General features: G+C 44.4%; 1 protein-coding gene across 3 annotated transcripts in view; it reads left to right on the top strand.

Annotated features, from left to right (window-relative positions):
• The window catches only part of CFAP74 (cilia and flagella associated protein 74), a 44095-nt gene that overhangs the window by 16905 nt on the left and 5359 nt on the right, over positions 1-21831 (top strand). For all 3 annotated transcript variants that reach the window (XM_032709284.1, XM_032709286.1, XM_032709285.1), the window contains 24 exons: positions 857-959; positions 1701-1858; positions 2375-2585; positions 2728-2913; positions 3545-3718; positions 4197-4315; positions 4938-5004; positions 5392-5481; positions 5601-5774; positions 6509-6671; positions 7620-7732; positions 8220-8342; positions 9314-9435; positions 11955-12083; positions 14906-14993; positions 15340-15513; positions 16738-16871; positions 17439-17715; positions 18172-18279; positions 18889-19046; positions 20213-20347; positions 20719-20828; positions 21175-21230; positions 21463-21582. In XM_032709284.1, coding sequence (XP_032565175.1) covers positions 857-959; positions 1701-1858; positions 2375-2585; positions 2728-2913; positions 3545-3718; positions 4197-4315; positions 4938-5004; positions 5392-5481; positions 5601-5774; positions 6509-6671; positions 7620-7732; positions 8220-8342; positions 9314-9435; positions 11955-12083; positions 14906-14993; positions 15340-15513; positions 16738-16871; positions 17439-17715; positions 18172-18279; positions 18889-19046; positions 20213-20347; positions 20719-20828; positions 21175-21230; positions 21463-21582 — 3292 coding nt within the window. The remainder of the gene's footprint in view (positions 1-856; positions 960-1700; positions 1859-2374; positions 2586-2727; positions 2914-3544; positions 3719-4196; positions 4316-4937; positions 5005-5391; positions 5482-5600; positions 5775-6508; positions 6672-7619; positions 7733-8219; positions 8343-9313; positions 9436-11954; positions 12084-14905; positions 14994-15339; positions 15514-16737; positions 16872-17438; positions 17716-18171; positions 18280-18888; positions 19047-20212; positions 20348-20718; positions 20829-21174; positions 21231-21462; positions 21583-21831) is intronic.

Genomic DNA, 21831 nt, shown 5'->3' with positions numbered 1-21831 from the left:
AGTATAACCAGAATCCAGGTTTGAAACTTGCCCTCTGCTGTTCTATATCCCCTCAGAAATGTATTAAAAAAGCATCTTGCTCTCAGGTAAATGGACTGACTTTGGATTCCTGCTCTGCTTCATGGTGAATTAAATGTTCTCTTAATAGGTTTGTGTTTATGTAGTTACTGAGACGTTGAATTCTTTTGCTACTAAAGAAACATTTGTTACTTATTTTTACTTATATACAAATAAATCCTAATATACAAATATTAGGACTTAATTACAAAATGATGGAAACAATTGTGCTGTTTCTGTGCTGGTTTGTTTTTCATTAGATGACATGTGCAAATTGGTCCTAATTAAGAAGAACAAACAAAAAGGTTTCTTTTCCTGACAAATGTATCAAATATATCAATCTTACTAATTTTTTCTAGTTTACCATTATATTAACTGCAGTACTCCCAGGTTTGATTCATGCCCACATATTTCTAACTTTTAGTGTTTCTGGGTTGGGTACATGTGCTGGGCTTGTATAAAGTTCACTATGTAATTGTTTAGATATTGGTTATGTGAACACCTAAATTCTTACTTTATTTTAGCAACTAGTGAATGTCATGACATGGAACATTGACATTGAAATTTAAAAAAAAAAATAAAGCTGTTGAGCAAACTATTTGAAAGCCTGTTGGCACTTGGTGCTGTGTTGGGAGTCTCTGGCTGTCCCCCTGCACCCAGAGCCACTGTCCCAGCAAACAGAGGCTTTGCAGAAAAATGACTGGTGACACTGGCAATTTCTGCTTGTCAGCTTAAACATTCTGAAAAAAGCCAGAAGCTTTCCAGGATGTCAGCCTGAAAGATCTTACTTTGCTTACAGAATTCATGACAAAATTGCAAAGGAAGAAGAGAAAACTCGGGAGCATATGGAGAGAAGGATACAAGCTGTGCTTTCCCTGAAAACCAGCATCACTTCCAACAGGGTACTGCTGCTGGGCTGGGATGGCAGTGAAGTCACTGCCTTGTGACACTGCTGGGGGTTAGTGCAAGGAACTGCAGTTCTCCTGGCAGAGCTGTGGGGTGGTTTTTGATCAGATCACTGACCAAACCTCGTGAGACTGGGGCCAGTTAAACTATTGGAGAGGGAGATCTGTACGGGCAGGTTTTGGCACTGGTGCTGATGGATCTGATTCTGTCAACAGTCTAGTTGTTCTGGGAAGGGAACTCTCTGGAAAATAATGCATACTACAAATAAGTCCTCTGCAAATCCAGCCAGAAGGATTTCCAGTTATTTGGATCCCAGTGCAGAAATACCCCACATGGAGAAAACATATGGAAGAAAAACAGTTATTTTAGAATTTCAATAATGTAAATTAGGAATTTCTGAGCTATGCTGCTTTGCTCTTCTATTTATGTTCTAGAGAATCTGAGGGAATGATCTTAATTTAATCCTGATTTGTTTAGAATTGTATCTTTTCACATTCCTTCATTGAGCAGCATTCCAAGGGCAGGCTGGAAGGGTAGAGGAGGAGCCTGGCCCTAGGCAGAGCTTTCTGCACCTCAGCAGCCCTACAGACTACAGAGAATATAAAAAACAATTGGCTTCTGCTTCAGAGACACCCACCACTAATTTATACTTGGATAAGGGGACCAACACTAGATTCTCTGTTTTATATTCTTTATTATGTGAATCAAATATGTGACTGGTTTGTATGACTTCACAGGAAAAGCTCCAGACTCTCCAGGTTTTGAACAAAGCAAAGGCCTTGGAGGCAAAGAAGGAGGAGATGAAAATGAGGGAAGCCATCCTAGCAGAAGGAGGCAATGTTGTCCAGGAAATTTTCCTCCATAAACGACAGCTAAAGCACGAAAAAGAGGAACAGTAAGTGGCATATCCATATCAAACTGTCACCTGCTTCCTGGGGCTCCTCAGGAATGTGGTGGAGCTCAGTTAGATTCTGAAAACAGACCATGTCTGAGTGAACTCCCTCTCCCTCTGTGTGTGGGACAGTTGGACAGTCTGTCCTGCAGGACATGAGCACTGGTTTAGGGCTGTTGTTCAGAGCCCCAAAGGTGTGTGAGTGTTGTGTGAGCAGTGCAAAGATCAGCTGCTCCAGGAGGGAAACTCAGTGACCCTCCATGGATACCTGGAGTAATTGTCCTCCTGCCTTTCCTGAACACTCTGAAAGTCTATATTAGCCTTCTACAACACTGCAGTTGAGGATATTTCATGTGCAAAAATGTGTAAATAACTTCTGAATCTGCTGTCTTGACACAAATGATCACTGCACCCAACGTGGCTGTTTAGCTCAAAGGCTCAAAAGTAACTGGGCTGTAGATAATATTATTAGTAAACAGCCATGGTTGGGTTAATATTTCTTACAACATTGGATTACAGAGCTTTCAGAGAACTGCAGAAATCAAGAAAGATTGAGATTGTATCTCGAATTCTGAAAGAAGAAGCTTCTTTTCACAAGCAGAAAGAAAGTCAGCCCCGTCTTAGGGCACCTAAGGCTCGGGGTAGAGTTGAGGACCCTTCAGTGCAGAGAAAGGAAGCCTGGCCCTGCAGGGAGGAGACCTGCACACGTGCAGGTGGAGCCACAGCACAGGTAAGCAAAGGCCTAAGAATCAACTGCCTTCAGATTTTTAGATCTTTGGCCTCTGAGCTTTGTAGACCCATCATTTTTGTATAAAAGATCTCCTCTGGTAACTGTTGGTAACTGTATCCTCCAAACTTCTGTTCTTTCACAGGAGTCCTGGCTCTCTCCATCACCTCCTTCCTTGGCTGGTGAGGGAACTGCTCCCGAGGGAGGGAATCCTGAGGACACAGCCCAGGATGTGCTCTGGGAAAGTGGGGATGATGAGAAAGAGAAGGAAAAGACCCTCTTAGAACCAGAGTTCCCAGGACTTTGGGGCCAGGAATATGACTTGCACAAGGTAAATGTTGTGATATCTCTTGTTACAAATAGAAAAGAACCTTGTTTAGAGCCACTGATTATCTGTTTTGCAGTTCAAATGCAGCCTTTACATTATTACATAGGTGCAGAGATTCAGATGTCAGTCATTACTGTTTGACAATATTCTGGAGGAGTTTATTGTCTAAAAGGGAAAACAATACTTAGTTCAGAGATCTGTGAAGACACACATCACATGATGTTTAATTGTTTGAGTTTAAAACAACTTGAAATTCAGTCAGAAAAAAAATCATATCAGTATATATTCCTTTCCTTGCATGGAGAAGCCCTGGACCAGAACTGCAACATTCCAGAGAAGTCAGATGGGTTTTTTTCTGAGTATTTGTTTAAGAAGTTGAGGGGAAACAAACTCTTAAGGTGCAGAAAAGCTGATACTGCCATGTCATAGTGTTGGGTGATGAGAAGCTACAGCACAGAATAAAAAATAAATTAAATTGTTCCTGGAGGAGTTGGGAGGCTGAGTTTGACCTGGAGAGAGCCTGGCAGTGGCTGGTCAGGTACTGAAAGCTTCCTTTTGCAGACTCTCCTGCTTTGAGCTGCAGATTCTGTGATCACACACAGCCCTGCTGTTTTTTCTGCTTGTTCCCTCTCAGATACCCGAGGAAGAGGTGGATCCAACACAGCTGGCTATCAGGGCACTGAAAAAAGAGGTGTCTGAGAACAAAATGGAGGAATTCCAAACTGGAAGTTTGGCCAAGCAAACAGTGCCTGGTCGTGAACACAGGGGCTGTGCTTTCCACAGCAAGCCCAGCTGCATTCATTTCAAGGTCAGTGCCCATTCCCTGGGGGATTATAAACATGGATCTGCTGTAGGTGTATCCCAGTGTCTTGATCAAAATTCTGTTGCAGCCTTTAATATGTCTTTATGTGACATTTGGAACAGCACCTGCCTTTTTCACTAACAATCTCATAGTAGAGTTATAGTCAGATTAAATAAACTACTTAGTTTTACTACTTGGGCCTAAATTATAAAATATGTCCTCAGGGGAGTTTAAATCCTGTCAGAAAGGTGAGGAGATGATGAAACCCCTTGTTAGACTGTGTTCTGTGTTTTTTAAAGGGCAGCATGACTGTTACCTGTGTATTGTTTGTAAATGTGTTATTACTGTAAAATAATGTCCTTAAAGAAGTGGTGGCTCCCATGCAGTTAAAATTTCAGTTAGTTAACAAAACTGTTAATGACTCTGTTAGACCATGAACGTGAGGTAATGACTGACATTCACCTGCTATGTTTGGCATTCCAAGGATTTTGATGTTGGTCAAACCTACAAAAAGAAGATAATTTTGACCAATGCCTCCTACAGTGTTAATTACTGCAGGCTGGTGGGGATCAGTGAGTGCCTCAAGGACTTCATCAGTGTTCAGTAAGTAAATTAACTGTGAACATCCTGCTTGTTCTCCCTTTGTACCTGTGCAGGAGCTGGAACCCAATTCTGCAGCAATAGGAATTCCTGCTTGTCAGGGGTGAACCCTGATAAACTCCACACAGCAGCTCCTCACTTCCCTCTCCCGTGGGACAGGGGAGAGAACTGGGGGGAAAAAGTAAAACTCGTGGGTTGAGTTAAACACAGTTTAATTGGACAGGAAAGGGAGGGAAAAAAGCTGAGGAAACAGAGGAAATCAATCTGGGAGCACAGAGCGCCGGAATTGCAATCTTGTGGTCTTTCCCATCAATCTATTCCTGTAATCCTGCTGACAGGTTATGTAATGAAGCACTGTCTCTGCTTGGGAGACTGCAAATTAATCTCAGTTTAACTACATTGATAATTTTATCTCACTGTTTATAAATAAACAAAAGGAAGTCTCACAGTTGCAGCAGGGTTCTGTAGCCCTCCCTTAACCTGTCACTCATTCTGACTTTTGTGATAATTAGTCCAAGTGAGGGAGGGGGAAAAAATAAAAAACACCTGCCATTGTTACCAGGGCAGGAGCTGGAGGTTTGATACACAGCTTTAATTTGGAGTTTCATGTTCATTATCTCCATAGTTTTGATCCACCTGGCAAAATGTCTTCTGGAATGTCCTGTGAATTTGTGGTAACCTTCAAGCCAATGGTAAGTGCACAGTGAGAAGAATCCTACTGTTACCCACTGATTAAAAACATCATTCAGTGAAGTTCCTAACTGTTAACAAGGAAACAAGCTGCATCCTAGAAAAGCTGCTGTTGTCCATGGACAACTGTGTGCATTGATAAGTTGAAATGTGGCATATTCTGAGGGTAGATTTGGGAAAAATGCCTCCAAAAGAGAACAAGTTTCTAAATAGTTATAATCAAGTTATCCAGGCTGTTACCAAAGGCTGTTTTACACTGGAAATGTAGACTCAGTAAAAATACATTTTAACATGGTACTCAAAGAATGAATGAAAATGCTTTTCATCCCACTACATAGGCTAAACCTTTGGGAATTATTTATGGGGGTTTTTTTGTTGTTGTTTTCTAGATAAATGAAAGTCTGGCAGGAGAAGTCATGTTTGTGGCACAGACAGGTTCCTTTTCTGTCCCACTGCAATGTACAGTCAAGAGCTGCGTTGTGAGTGACTCTGGGAAGCTTGTGGATAATATAATTATTATCAGAAAAGGCGGGTGCTCGTTTAATTGACATTCCTGGCTATGTAGGACAGGAGTAATTAATGGTTTATCTTCTCACAGCTGGCTCTGGATAAAGAGCTCATTGACTTCGGCAGCCACGTGGTGGGAGAGACGATTTCCCGGCCCATCAGCCTGACAAACAGCGGAGCTCTGGGCACCAGATTCAGAGTTCAGGCGTCAGCAGGGGACAGGAGCACACACAGAGCGACAGTAAAACCTGCCCCTGGAAGGATGGTGGGTTCAAAAACATTTCCTGAATGAGCAGAAACTGTTTTGTGGGGTGTGGTGGAGCTGCACAGGGTCACAGAGCAGCTCAGGCCGGAAGGGACTCGGAAAATCATCCGGCCCAACTGTAGTATATTTGAGTTGGTACAATTATAATCTGTTAGACCCAAATATCAGAAGATAAAATTAAAAACTGTTATTTTGTGAGGAGAGGGGAAAACAACAATGCTAATTTTTTAAGTATTTTAGTAATTTATGGCGTGGTTCCTATTTTCTCCACATTCGTGACAATTATGAAAAAATAGTTAAAAGAGGAGATTCTGACAAAGTAGTTAAAAATCCCAACTCCTGGACTTCAGAAAAATGCTGACTGGTGCAAAACTAGCAGTAAAGTAAGGGGTGTGATGAGGAGAAGTCTAGTTTCAGCAGACTTAGTTTTGACATAGAACTGCCTGTGTTTCCACTGGAAAAATGTTAGTTCTGTCATTTGCAAAATAACTGACAGTGTATTGTATTGCTCCTGTTATGTTATTTACCTGCTTGGGGCAGCCAGCAAAAATCAAATCTGTTCATTGATAAAGCTCTAAAAGCACGTGCAGTTCTTGGAAAGTGCAGCATATTTCTCCGTCTATAACATGCAACAGTTGCAAGAAAGAACAAGTCTGACTTGCAACAGCTTGTTAAATTGGAGCAGGTGCAACTTAAAGAAACAACCACAGGAGAAAATACGTGTTTTCCAATAGGTCCCTCGACATTCCAGTGGCTGTGACCCTGAAGAGGAGGGGAGCAGCAGTCCTGGGACAGCTGGGCTGGGAAAGCAGGTCCGGATTTGTGCTGAGCCCGGCGAGGATGTGACCCCCTGTGCAGCCCAGGAGCCACAGGGACCCCAGAGCAGCAGTGCCACAGGTGAGGGGACTGGTTTGGGACACTGGCCCTGCAGCTTCCCAGGCCAGGCATTGTCCATCTGCAGTTTCCTGGAATGAACTCTGCAGTTCTGTTTGCAAAGTTACTCAGTAAATAAGTAGTTCATCATTCTGGTAGTAACGTTATATTTCTTTGTGTGTTGCCTCACAGAAGATGACTAAAAATAATGTCCTGACACCATTATATCAAAAGCAGCAGAGATCCTCACTTCTCATTAGTGATCAAGAATTCAGTCCCAGAACACAGAACCCAACCAGCCTCAGAAATTGCAAAATTGTTAACATCATCCTTGTCTCAGCAACTGAATCCCCACTTCTCAGAATAGCAATCCACATGACAGGTTTATTTTTACAGTCTGTAATTCTAGGAACAAGGAAGCAGAAAGATGAACCTCCTCAGACATTTTCCATCTCATTCCTAATGTTTACTATGTGCTTAATAAAATCCAATCTTGTAGAAGAAAGACATTCTTAATTTCTTTATTATCTGTGTTCTTTAACATTTCTTCCCAATATTGAGCATTCCAGTTTCAGGAAGCCAAAAGTTCCATGCAAAGGTTGTGGGTGGTTTTTCCAGGTCTTCCTGGCTGCATTGCTTTGTCCCACTAAAACTGCTCTTGAAGCCAGTTCACACTTCCATCTGAGTTTGCATTTCTGGATGTAACATCTCCATCTTTTAACTCACTGAAACATTAACAGTTGTTCTGTAATGAAAGGTCCAAGGTGGAATTCCAGACTAGACTAAAGCTGGATGGCCAAGCAGACATTTCCTTCTAGACATTCCTATTTCCCCATCACTGCTGTACAATCCTGGATTTGCAATATTGACCCCAAGGAATGTACTTCTACTCTGTTGGATATTTTTCTTGGTGAATTGATGCAAACATCCAGCATTTTGTTGTGTTTTGTGTTTGTTTTATTTTCCCCCCAGAACAACTTGATCAAGAAGTGTTGAGTGTGAGATCAGACCTGGACACAGACAATGCACGGGATTCAGTGGAACTGTCTCCTGAAGAAACACCAGTTGAAATTATGCTTGGAAAGGTAATGAATGTCCTGAGATTCAGACAAGATTTCACTAGTCTAAGCCTCCATCAGATAAATTGCTCTGGTGAGAAATGCTGAAGGTCATGGTCATTTCAAGCCCACTGGACCTCACTCCATCACAGTGAATTTTTACAGTGAAATCCCAGGACACATTTCCCCTTGCTTTGGATCTGTAAAGACTTCTTTGAGCTGAAAGATCCTGTTTACTTCCACATTTCCCACAATTTAACTCTGGTTTTCTGCTGTGTGGTTCTGTGGTTAAACCAAGTGTGGTGACAGCACACAAGATGGGGCAGGAGGAATGTCTGGGAAAGGTCAGATCTGAACCATATTACACAATCTTCTGATCCCCATGTTTTCTGTGCACAGTGTGTTCAGTTTAGTTACAAACTGGGTGTAGGAAGGTGTGTGTATAGTGTGAGCATGCACAGCCTCCTTGTTTCAATTTCTCCATGTTCATTAAAGGCATGTCCTTGTTGTTCAGGTCACTGAGGGGGAGGTTGGACCCTTCAGCTCGGTGAAAGTCCCGGTGCTGTTTGTCCCAGCTGTCCCTGGGGACGTGAGGGCAGAGTTTGTGATCGTGTTTGACAACCCAGACTGCAAACCAGTGAGTGATTTTGTGAAAGACTTGCTTCAAAACACTGTGTGAAAAGAGTTGAAAATCTTCTGATCTGTGCTTTTCCCAGGAATTATGTAATATGTGGTTTGATGGGAGGTAACTTTGTAAGTCCTACCCTTCTTTCTGATGCAGGATGCTCATGATACCTCCTCATTTCTTAAATTTCTATGCAAATAATCCTGATATTCCCATTTTATCAGACATCATATTGGAAAACACCTCATGTCCTGGAAACAAATGTGGAAGTGTTCTCCCCTATTCCCAATACATGTAGTTTATTTTCTTTCTGGTATATTGGAATTATTTAGCAGGCAGTAGTGAAGCTGATGTGTGAAAGCTGGAAGAGATGACAACTTTAGTTACCACTTCATCATATTTTGATTCTAAGTTTCATTGGAAGCCAAATTCTGCTTGGAACAGTTCACAGAAGCTTGCCAAAAAATAAAGACAAACTTCCCAGCAGCTCAGTAGCCAACCTTGGCTCTCCCCTCAGTCTGCAGAAGGAGCTGCAGATTCCTGCTGAGGCTCCCATGGGCACCTCCTCCTCCAGGCTCACGTTGTGCAGGTCTGGGCTCTGTGGGCACTCAGTAAGCCCAGCCCTGGGCTGCTGTCACTGCACTGCTTTGCTGGCTGAAGGAGCTGCAGTCCCAGGGGTGCTGGATTATGGCCAGTTCACTCCAGCTAAGTGCACTTCAAACATTTCAGTATCCAGGGCAGATGCTCTCCCTTCATGTTCTTTGTCAAAGAGTCCAAACCAAACTATAATTCCTTTTTTCTGCTGGACACCCTCCCATCTCAGGTTTCCTTTTCAGATGATTTCTGTAGATGTGCCTCATTAAAGAACCTGTTGCAATATGAATAACAGAGTATTTTGCTCAGCTGTGGTTTGTAGCTGTGTGTAGGTCAGTGAGGATCTGGGGCTCCCAGAACTAACCCCACTGTGGTCTGTGCCCTGCCAGCTGTGCTTCAGTGCCGTGGGGGTGTCCGTGGACGTGCCCCTCTGGGTGCCCAACCCCGACGTGGACCTCAGGATCTGCCTGTACGACCGGCTGTACCAGGACTGTGTGACCCTGCGGAGCAGGTGAGTGCCTGGGCATGGCCTTGGCATTCCAGGGGCACAGCCCTCTGAGTCCCACACTGCTGGAGATTGCACTTTGCTGTCCTGCTATCCCAGATTCCCGAGACCAGCCGTAGCTATGGAGTCAATACACACCTTCCCACCCCTATAGGATTCCCTGTGTTGTTCCTGTTCTGTGGTGTAGCTGTGAAGTCCCCAGGGAATAGCAGCCCCACAGTCCCATCACGTGGAATTTGCTCCCTAAACATTAGGGAGATAAATGTGTCTAAAACTAAGTGCACTTTGGGTATAGTTGAGTCAGTCAGGAAATTTTATAAAGTACTATTTTGTTGTTTCTCAGCTATTTTACCCTTAATTAAAGTCCCTGAGAGCCTTAGGAGACTGAGAGTCTTTCCAGGCTTGGGATGCGATGTTGGATAAATCATGTCAGTCCTTTTGCATTTACTCTAAAATGGGAAGGGTTCAGCTTTTCCTGACCCCTACAGGCCTTCAGCAGTGCCCTGGACTGACAGAACCCCTGGTTAGACAGTGACCAAATACTGCCTTACAGGGGGAAAATATCTGAGTGTCTCTGAGCCCAAGCCAGTCATGTCTGAGGGCTGGTTCTGTTTGCACTGTGATACAAAGAGAATGTTCCAGCTCCTTGGCTTCCAGAGATTATTAGAGTGGTTACATGAACATTTCTTTGTCTTCAGGTGCTGGGTGTCTTCCCCCAGCCCAGCACAGTCACTGTGGAATTCTTATTTTAACAATTTGCATTTCTTAGAGTCTATTTCAATAGGCTTGGGGTGGGTTTGTGGGAGGGTGGGGGAGAGATCGGTTCTGTGGGAAGGCATCCATGCTAAACCTCTTACCAGAATTACAGACTGCAGAGATTCTTCACAGTTGGAAAGAAATGAGTAAAGCTGTTATCTCAGAAATTCAGCTTACAGATATGACAAGCACAGGTTGTTATGTAAGTGATTTTACTTGGTCTAGATAACCCAGGGATAAAACTTATAAGTGTAGAAGCAGAATACTCTCCTAATAAAACCGAAGATTTCGAGGGGATCCCAAAGATAGAAGCTGTCAAATTGCTTAGGGCAAAACTTCTTAACTGAGGCAAAAATCCTGCTGATCCTGTGCCAAGTTTCACTAAATGAAGAGCATTTAATATGTAGTATCCTGTCCTGGGCACCTTGGCAAGTCAAGGCTTTGATTTATCACCCAGTTCTCCCTCATTAGGAAAGACTGTCTGTTGTACAGTCACACAAACAGTATGTGTATAACATTGTCTGTTGTACAGTCAGCTGGGATGAAATTCCATGTACTTTATGTGCAGAAATGTCATGTATCAACTTTTTATCCTGCAAAAGTGGGCAGATTTCATCGTTCTGTTGGGCCTGAGGAGTTCCTCCCTCTCGTAGCCGTTGACACTTTGCTGTGGCACCAGGAGGAGGTTCCTGCCTGGATCTCACTGTCTGTAACATTGTCATCCATGGCAGAACTGGAAGATGAAGTTTCCAAGGGACTCAGATACCTCTGGCACTGGAGTGCCCCAGCAAGCTCTGGTGGATTGCAAATTATTTGTTAATACTGGTTTTGTTCTGGGCTTTTAGGGCTTTTTTCTCTGGTCATATAGACCCCAGTAATCAAGCAGCACAAAGGGTGAAAGTGCCTTATCAGAATCCTGTTCAATAGAAATCACTTTGAAAAGTAATTTCTTCGGCAGGTTATAATCTGCACTGATTTAATGAAGTAGTATATAATTCTCTTAGATTGTCAACAGTCAGAAATCATTGCAGGCTCCCAGTCCCACATGCTGGAGCTGTTGATTTAGAGGAGACCATCTGGCCTGACAGCTTGGAAAGCAGTCCAGGGAAGGAGAATGACAGGCTGGAATATTTGTAAATTGCTCGGCAATTTTGCACTTAGGCATCAAATTCCAAACAGGGGCTGGGCCGTGGCTGTCGCTGGGCTGGGATACAGCCACGATTCAGGAAACAGGGAGAGGTTTCCTGCTTCCAGTGTGCCACTGCTGGGGCAAATTGATCCCCAGGTTTAGCAGAGGAGCTGGCAGGACCAGCTCATGCTGTGACTTCCAGCCCTGCAGGATCTCTGCTGTTAAAGGAGAGGTTACAAGAGATCCGTGAATTCACATCTGTTTAAAGGAGTCACCAGGGTTCCAGTCATCCTGTTGATCCAGATAGAGCCAGTGTGTGTTAGGAGCAAATAATTAGCTGATATTTCACAGTAACTTGGCTTTGACTCCCCCCTGACCTGAGTTACCACTGTGCTGAGCTGTGATGGTTCAGTTTGGATCAGCTGTGTGTGCTGTTTGCAGCTGGCTTTGTTACAGTACTTCCCAAACCTTGTTTTCCCTACTTAAAAGAGAAACACGACTATGTGAACTTGCTGTAGCAGTTTTCCATGCCCTTCATTTTCAAAGGGAGCTTGGGATTGTTCTGATCACAGTGTGGAGATGCAGGGGGTGTTGCTGAGGTGGCCCCAGAGCCCCCCAGGTACGTCTGATCTGTTTGCAGAGCAAGCACCACGCTGCATTTCAAGTTTGAAGTGTGCAAAGAACTGAGCAAGCACCTGGAGCTGCTCCCAAGGACAGGCTACATCCAGGCTCAGTCAGCCTTCAGTGCACAGCTCAAGTTCCTGCCCAGGTAACCAACACCAACCCCAACAGGAACCTTCCCGGGTTTCAGGCGGTGCCAGTGGCAAAGCTGAGCAGAGTAGCTGTCCCTTCCCCCTGAGCAGGCTGGACTCCCACTGCTGGGTCACTGCAGGCCTGGGCTCCCCTCTCTGCCCCCAAAAGCTGCCAGATGCTCCGGGAGGAAATGAGCTTGGCTCCCATCCCGGGAGGCAGTGCCTCCCCTGGGGGGCAGCAGTGGGAGAAGCGGAGCAGTCGCATTCCTGGTGGGCTGCTCCTGCTTCTGTGGGAAGTTATTCTGAGCCAGGAGAGAGCTTATTGAGGCAGGTGGCTGCTTCATGGATCACTGGTTAAATAATTTCTGGACAGCAACTCCTGTGCTTGCTAATTAAGGTAAGAATGGTTGGGCTTCCTGTCCATCTCTCTCCTCCCCATGCACATTTTACTCCAAAAGATGAAGGTATTGATCTTGAATTTCACGTGACGTTTTATGTAACATCTCCTAATGCTAAAAGCTTTATCCCAGCAAGTTTCTCTTCTCCATTTCATGGCACATCTACATATACAGCCATCACTCAGTGACAGGAAACAAGGAATTCCAGTTTTTAAAAATTTAAAGACAAGAGCTTTTGTTAACCACTTTTAATTTTATTTACCTCATCATTGCCATCCTAAAGAATTTAGTGGGACATTTCTTTTCACATAGAAATGTAAATGAAAAATGGAATTAATTCTGGTGTACAGCCAAATACTTCAGCAGCTTTGGCAGTGATTGCTGCTGCAAACCTGCTGCTGCTTTGATGTAGGTTTTCCAGTCCCATTGATGTATTTTGGATTCTCAGTGATGTGCTCAGCATTTCTGGGTTCTGCATTGAGAGTCTAATCACTGATTTCAAAATTTTCACCAGGTTAGTATTCAAAGAACTAAAAGTATTTACAGTTCTCCCAACATCTCAAATCCCATCAGATTACAACAACTGTAACATGATGACATATTTGAGTTCCTCAACTTCATCTGCTCTAAGCACCGTTACCCCCTCGGAGTGGATAGAACCAGGGCTTGGATTTAGAACCTTAATCTTCCTTTAAAAAACAGAGAAGCTTCAGAAAGGAGATTTGATGAGATTAAGGCATTTCTGACACACAAAATAAGTATCTGGCTGTTTGAGGGGACAGATCAGTTAAAGACCTAATGCAGGGAGGAAGTGCGTGCGTGGGGAGCACGATGAGCTGGGGAAGGACTGAGCCAGTGACACATTTCCGTGAGGCCTCCTCAGTGATTTGGCATTATGAGCTCTATTAATAGAACAGCTGCATTAAAAGTGACACCAAAGTAGAGAGAAACCCCCACTCAGCAGTGCCAGCAGCACACAGCTGGCTGGAGGCTTGGGAAGTTCTCCCCAGTGTTCTGTGCACAGGGACCTGCTCAGGCAGGTGTTCCAATACTCACCTCTCTGGGGGTTTGAAGCCAGCATTTTCTGTTTAGGCAAGTTCCATGCCATTTCAGAGAACTGTCTGAAGGATTCCAGGCCCTTTTCCCCAGGGCACAGCAGCTAATTGAGAGTCCACTCCTGTGTCTGTACAGTCACGATTATTTTCCCCCCCTCTGGATTATTTTGAAATAGGTTGATTTCTCCTGCTCTTCCAATGCCCCGTGACAAAGTGGAAGCTGGTATTTAACCCCAGTTCCCATCTGTAAATAATTTACCAATACCTTTGAACATCACCCTTATTGCAAAATAACAGCAGCGAGATTTTGGATCACCATGGTGATGAGTGGGTGTTATTTTTATTCATTACCTATTCTTTAACAATACATCAAAGAATTGCATGTAATTCCATGAGTAGTAGTAGAACATGAGCATTGTGGAGACCCAAGAACAGGAAACAACTCACTCTGGTGCTGTGAGTCACTATAAATAGAGCAGCAGAGCTAAAAATGCCCCAGGTTTGTATTGTCTTGGCTTGGAGCTCTGAAATGGAGCTTGTGAGAGCAAGATGCTTCACCTACAGAAAACCTGCATGTTCCTTAGAACCTCCTGCTCTGGTCTGTAACCAGGCCCTGCTGGGCTCCAAATGAGCTCCCTTTATTTCTCTGGGCTGTACAAGTGGCTGTGCCTCAGCCAGGCTGGTCACTGGCAGCATTGTCCACAGGAAACCCTGCCTGCTTGGGCTGGGCACACCCTGAGCCTGCAGCAAAGATGCAGAGGCTTTATATTCTGATTAGAGAGTAAGCTTTTAATTTTTCAGAATTTTAAATGACTGGATGGCTTTTTAAAAAAAAAGGATAAATGGATGCTGACCTCAGTGACCTCCTTTAAAATCCTGTATGTCCAAAATCCTGTCTTTAAAATCAAAAAACCCCAGTGTTACTGTACAAGGTCAATCCATCTGATGTCCCTGGCAGCCACCTTTCAGCCCCTGCACTCCTGCTCAGTGTGGGTGCCAGTCTGTAGGAAATCTGGGACAAGTCCAGAGCATTCCTGACCTGACTGCATCCTCATTGTCTTGGTCAGAAGGTGGGACTTCAGAGCTCACTAATTTTTGATTGGAATTTTCTTCTACTATTCTTCTTTCACTTTCCTTAATGCTTGCACATATCTTCCATGCAAGATTTTAATTAGACTTCCCTACACAGGAGGATTTGAGTAGGATTAAATTAAGATTAAGCTAAGATTAAAAATTGTGAATAATAAAACTTTTAGACCTTAAGTAACAGGTTTGGGTTTGTTTTCCTTTCTGTTGAGAAATAATCCATCAAAAGTTTCTTATTCCCCTTAGTGAGAAAATAACCACAATATTTTAATGACACTGACTGTACTTTTGGGTTTTCAGGCAGTCTCTTCCTGAAGATGCAGGGAACTATTTTGATGCAGAGACAAGAATCCTGGAGGTCCCAGTGACAATAGTGATCGTGGACAAGGTGCTGTTTGTGATGCTGCTTGTCAGGCTGGCAGTGAATGTCAATTATTCTAGTGAAGGGTCACTTAACCCTACCTAACCTTACATTGGTTCTTTACTACTTGAAGTTTGATAACAGTAAAAGATGCTCAAAGTGCTAAAAGAGATTTGATAGTGGCTTCTTGTCACGTGGTTGCAACACAGAAAGTCAAATCCTGCCTTGTCAGTGCTCCTCTCACTTGGCACTGGCAAGGAACAGAGCAGAAGAACTGTTTTGCAGTTATCCTTTTGGATGACATTTCACTTAAATCCTGTCCTTACACCCCACAGGTGGAGGTTTTCATCTTGTGCTCTTGCATTTGTTTCAGGCTAGAACAGTCAATTTTACTGTCCATGCCATTGTCTCTACTTCTGATCTGGAAATCAGTCCAGCAGAGATCAACTTTGGGCACTGCACCATCTATGAAGCTGTGCAGGCCAATGTCACAGTGACAAACAAATGCATCTTGCCACAGGAGTTTGGATTTGTGGGGCTGCCAGAGGTATGTGTTTATCCCACACACTCCTCCTCTGCTGTCAAAGAGATTTCAGGATCCTGGGAACGTGTGTCAATGGGAGAGTAAATAAATCAGGACTGGTGGGTGCAAACACCATGGAAACCCCTGGGCTGGTTCTGGGCTGGTTTGGGTGAATCCCACTGTGTTACACCCCTGCCTTTTCCAAGCAGTGTAAACACCTGGGAGGAGGTTTGACTGTTGCTTTACTAGAACATCTGGTTTTTCACACCAAGAAGGCTCCTAACAGAGCACCTGGTGCTCATGGGGCACATGTAGAACAGGCCTGGGGATGTGGCTGTGCCCTTGAGGCTGAGGAATGTGCCCAACTGGCACCCAAATGCCCAAAGGCTTTGTCTTTAAAGCAGGATGGCTTTTAAGCCATGCCCAGACCACCCCTTGGGAACAATCCTGAGCCACTCCTGGGCACTTTCTGACTGACTGTAAGTGGATGTGGAAGCCAAATTAATCACAGGAGCTGCTGGGTTCGTGTGGGCTGGGTCTGCTGAAGTATTTTTTGCACAAAGTTGGCTGTTCAAGCTCCATAATAGCAGGATGATCACAGTGTGAAATGGTTTGGCACATTGGCATCAGAGTTAGAGGAACCTGACATTTAATTAGGCATTCTCCTGTTCTCTGCTGGTTTAGGGATTAAAATCAAGGAGGGAACTGAAGGAAATTGTTAACTTCAGCTCTGTGAAAGCTTTGCTTCACAGTGTGTGTTTCCTGGTGAGCTTAAAGTGTGATGGGGAGACATTCTTGAATCATCATCAACTCAAACACAAACCACTGTACAAGTGTGGGAATTAAACTGGCCCTGTCACTGGGGAATCTGCTCCTCAAACAGGGATCAGCTCTTACAGACAGGAGGAACTGCTGAGATTTTTATCAGATTTCATTCAGTTGTCTCTGAAGAGTAAATAAACACTAGAGAAGGGTGATTACCATAGATGGGAAGAAGCTGGGGAAGGGATTCTCCTGAAGTCTTGAGTTAATGGATTTAATCCCTTTTGAGTTACTGAGATGAGAAATCTGCATTTCAATCAGATTCATCAGGAACTCAGATCAAAGCTTCTCTCTAGAAGGTTTCTCTTTTCTTGCCACTTCCACATATAGTAACAAAATTTTCTTAATCTTACCAGTAATGTCTCATTTTAATTTATTAATAAACTGATAATTTAACTAATAACTTCTTATTCTGCCATTTTGAAGTTTGTTGAAGTTCAACCCAACGATGGATTTGGAGTTATTCTTCCCCTGGAGAGCCTGACATTGGACATAATCTTTAAAGCTACCAAGGCAAAAGAGTACAGCTTTGACCTCACCTGCACAACAGAGATTAACAGGTATGTGAAGAGACTGAATACAGGTGATGTGGAAATCTAAATCACAATGGATTTCCACCGTTAAGCTGCTCCAGAAATTAGAGCCCTGCCTGCTTTGAGGAGGAAAGTCTGGGATAAGCAGTGGGAATTCTCCAGTTGCTCGGTGCCTGTTGGTTTCCTCCTTGGCTGACACATTTGTCTTTACTGAGGTGGCTTTCCCTACACCTCCTCAAGTTTATCCTTGTCCAATTTCCAAGCTCCCAGGTCAGCCCAACCTGCAGAACCACTGAAGGAATTCTGTTTTGTACAAATGCTTCGTGCATTAAGCTCGTGCTGCTGCAATAACTATGGCATAAACTTTGATTTGACTGGATGTGTTTCCAGAAGTTCACAGAGGAAGAATTCAAGCAGGGACTCTGGCCAATTGTGCATTAAAAATAGATAGTATTATTGTTCATCTTTAGGCAAAATTCCCATTGCAAGCTTGAAATTCTGCTTAAATAGGGACTACAGGATTAGCTCCCTATTTTCCGGGCTGATTAAGACACTATTTTATGCTGAGACAATTTATCATGTGTTTATTTTTAGACAATTCAAGCTGTCATGCAAAGCAGTTGGAGTCCACCCACCTCTTGAATTGTCTCATTCCTTGGTTCAGTTTGCTGCAACAGCTCTGAACTCTGTGTCTGAAGCCACCCTGGACGTGCTGAATCCCCACGTGAGTGGGAACAGCCTCATCCACGCTGTCCCTCGGATTGGCACGGGGGAACCTGCCCCAGTTGGACCCACTTCCTTTGAATTCCATGTGCCAGAGGATTGTCCCGTGACAATTACACCTTCTGTGGGAACTGTGCTGCCTGGGCAGGTAAATTCACTTTAAATGTCAAGTGCTCTGCCAAATCTTTGATCATCACATCTCCACAAGGGCTGTCACTCATAAATGAAGCTCAAAACATGAATTATTATTAGAATAGCTGGAATATTTTGTATTGTTTGAAATAATGTTTTAAATCAGACCCAAGAGTGAACCACCAAATCTGGCTAATGCTTTATGGGAGTGTTCACATTTCCCCAGTCTTGTCACTGGGATTTATTTGAAGAATGTTTAAATATCAAAGGTACTGGTCATGTAAACCCAGCCCACTGTGACATCCTGGACTCCCAAAAAAGCTGTGAGTGACCTGATCCCAAGGATCCTCTGATTCACCCAGGGGGAAGAGTGTATTTTGTGTGTGACTGTTGTGCTGTGTGTGTGCTCTGTGGGGCTCTGTGGTGAGGGCTGGGCTGTGCCCCCACCCCTGCTGTGCTCTCCCATTCCCAGAAAAGCTCCATCCGAGTGTCCTTCAGCCCCGCGCTGCCGGAGCAGCTCGTCAGGGAGGAGGCAGCTCGGAGGCTGAGCAGAGCAGCTGTGCCAGAGGCAGGAATTCAAGTAAGGAATGCTAAGAACAGCACATGCTGCTGGTCTGGCACTTCCAGAGATTTGTTTCTCTGGGTGGTATTTTTATCATAAAATTATTTGCATATTAATGAGGCCCAGGCTCGTGGTCCGGGCAGGACCTGCCTGCAGAGGACGAGGGTGGGACTGTGCTGTGGCACTGAACGTGCAGCCAGGTCACTGAGCAGCAATTTCATTTCCTGCTAACCATTTCCAAAGCATTCCTAGAGGATTTTATGGCAAATGCCAACTGCAATGCTCTTAAAAAAAAAAAAAAAAAAAAAAAAGGCTTCTACACTGCTTGCAGATTTACAGCATCCTGGGGCTTTATGTGCAACCCTTGGGTCAGTTCTTTTGTGACCCCCTGTGGTTGTCTTTAGTTATGAGATAAATGGGTAAAATTCCCATAAGATACAGAACTCCTCTCTTAAGAGTGGGTAAAATATGTCCATTTTAACTTAATTTTACATTATTGGAAATGTCTGTAAATCTACCATGTCTGTGGGCTGTCACCATAGTCCTGCTGTCCCTTGTTCTGTGCCCTCTGTCACCTCCTTGGCTCTGTGGCCTTGGGCTGTGTCTTTGTTAACTCGTGATTCCCAGATTCCCAGTGATGACCCTCAGGGTCTGATGGACAAAGAGAAGAAAAATGAAGAGAGAGAGGGAAAGAAACTGAGCATTTCCATCCCCAAACAACCTGGGGATAATGGAGGCAGGAAAAGCCTGACTGGAGAGCCAAAACCTGAAGAGTTAAAGCCTGAGTAAGTCAGCAAAAGCATCTTGTACTACACAGACAACATTCTCTTTATAAGTAGTTTAATAAATCTACTAAAGCTGTAGGTAGACAAGAAAGCAAACTGGAGAGGGAGCAGCTTTAGCTGTGTTGCAGAGGCTGTTTCCAAAATTAGTGCTGCTTGAGAGCCACACAGCTGTACCCTCTCATGTGAGGCAAAGAATCCCTTTATGCATCAGAAGGATTGAAGACTTCAAAGAATCTGTCAGGGAGCAGGAGCTGGGGCTGAGCGTGGATTGGGCTGAGCCTACCAGGGTTTATTTAAAGGGCAACTGCAGAGCTGGACTGAGTGACCCACAGAAACTGCCACCAGTACTCCTTCTGTGAACAGACCTCACAGAGCCATCTGATGGCCCAAATGCAGCCTGGAGCACTGCTGGGTTTAGTGGAGGGTTTGCAGAGCCCGTGCCATCAGTCACAGTCATCTCCATCAGAGAAATGCTGCTGGGAAATGTGCTCTGGGACAGTCACTGTCCCGGGTGTGCACCTCAGTGAGCACTGGCAGCATGTGCTGCCTGCAAATTTGGGTTCTTAGATGCAAAATCTGATACTTGAAGTCCCTGGTTCAGCAAATAATTCAACTTGTCAGAGCCACATTTCTGCCTAATCTGAGGAATTTGGAAGTAAATACATACTGAAGCACCAGGGATTTGGCTGTACTGGATGTGTTGATATTTTTGACTAAAATCCCCTGTTGATTGCAATCCAATAATTATAGTTTTTAAATACTTTCAGTAGAGGTCATAAAACAAAATTCCTGTTTAAAAGTATTGCTCACATATTGGACTAGAGGGATGTGATCCTGTGTGTTTCCATGTCATTGAGGTGACATAGAAGGACTGGAAGACACTGGAATACTTGATGTATTCAAGCAAAGGAAACTGTATTGAGGATTTTGCAACCTTTAGTATAACATCTGCTATCTGAGTTTATAGTTTTTATTCTCTTTTGGCAGCAAAAGCCAACCACTTTGTAGGGTGGGTCCATTACTGACAGTCATTTGGTTTCACTGTTACATCCAATTTTGAATGTGTGACTAAGAAACAATAATCACAAACAGCTCAGTAGATATTTATTTGATGTTTTTCTTGCTCTCTCACTCACTGAGATGATTCTTATTCGTGGATTCTCTAGTTCTGATGCTTACAGGGCAGCCCAGGCCTCCCTGATGAGGAGTTTCAGTGGGAGTTTTAAGAAATACATCATTCCTTGCTTTGTTGCAAGTGGACAGGCTGCTGGAGAGAAGGGCTCTGGACACCTGAGCTGCAGGTATTGCAACTGATAGTCCAGAAATGCTGGGGGGAAATGGTGGTGATTTATTCCCTTGGGGGAGAAGTTTGTTTTCTGATCTTGATGACTTCATAGCTCAGTGGTAGAAGCTCGTGCTCACAGCCCACCAGTTGGATAAGAATCAAAGACACAAATATCAAAGCAGCTCAAAGAATAATTGTGTGAGAACTTGAAGCCAGATAGTTCATGGCTCTACTTGGGCACAGAGTGAGCACCAGTCACGTGTGGTGCTGTCACAGCCCTGCAGTCACAGCCTGGGAGATGAGCTGATTTCTGGCAGTAGTTCTTATTTCTCAGCCATCCAAGAGCTCTGCCCTTCTACTCCCTGGCTCCCTTTCCTCTCTCTCCAGCCCTTACAACACGTTGTACCTGGAGCTGCACTGTCCAGCTGTGGCCCCTCCTGTTCTGGTCACTTCAGACAGCGGGGACAACACGGTCGGTTTTGGAGCCATTGCCATAGGTATGGAGGCTGAATTCCAGTGCTGAGAGGGTTCTGTCTGACAGGAGGGTCCTCTGAGCATAGTTTTGGGTTTTTGAAAGTCAGGATAGAAATTAGCCCTTAGTGGGCACTTGGGTGGAAAATGAGGAGCCTGTCTGGGCAGCTGAGGCCCAGGAAACAGCAGCCTTGGTCTCAGGCAGGGAATTGGAAGCTCAACAACTTTGAAAGCATTTTGGTGAGCTTTGCCTGGTGCCTCAGCCAAGGACAGGGAATGAGTGTCTGGCCCGGGGAGGAGCAGGAGTGAGAGGAGGAATGGGAGGGCAGGACTGAGCATCATCACTTCTGGAGCTGTTTTCATTCCTGACAGGCCACAGGACCATGAAGCGAATCACCCTGCAGAACATCTCCCCAGGGAGGGTGGGGGTATCCTTGTGTGGGACATGGAGCCCCCCTGCCATCCAGCCTCATCCTCTTCCTCTGCAGGGGACCTGTTGGACACTGAAGCATCAGCTTCATCTTCTCTGAGTTACTGATCTCTCAGAAGCTCAGAGATGGTTAGTTCAGACTGAAGACACATAGGCAATGTGTAGAGTCTGTTCTTACATATTTTTGCTCAATCTTTATGAATGTTTTTCCTTGAGTTGCACCCTTTTAGCTGGGATTCTCAGCTCTGAATCCCAACGGCCCCTTCCTGTTGGTGAGAGCAGTTAGAATGCTTGAGCCAGGTGAAAGTAAAGCCCTGGTCATCTCCTTTTGTCCAGAGGAGGATAAATGGGTGAGTAGGAGATACAACTGCAATGGGGGGAAGGAGGAGAGAGATATGAGGGGTGTGTAACTCACGTGTTACCAACCAGGATGAGACTCTAAATAATGAGAAAACCTTTGCTGCCCCTCCCAACATTTGGGTTTAGTGTCTGTGCACTCACCCCAGGAGTTCTGTAATGGCCCATTTGTGGGAGGGGGTCTGTTGGAGGGGTGGGGGCTTTCCTTCAGCAGATGGAATAACCCAGACATTCCTCCTGAC

This window comes from Chiroxiphia lanceolata, chromosome 22 (genome assembly GCF_009829145.1).
Source record: "Chiroxiphia lanceolata isolate bChiLan1 chromosome 22, bChiLan1.pri, whole genome shotgun sequence".
NCBI lineage: Eukaryota > Metazoa > Chordata > Aves > Passeriformes > Pipridae > Chiroxiphia > Chiroxiphia lanceolata.
The sequence above is the reverse complement of the archived record's forward strand: the minus strand, read 5'-3'. Positions and strand labels throughout refer to the sequence as shown.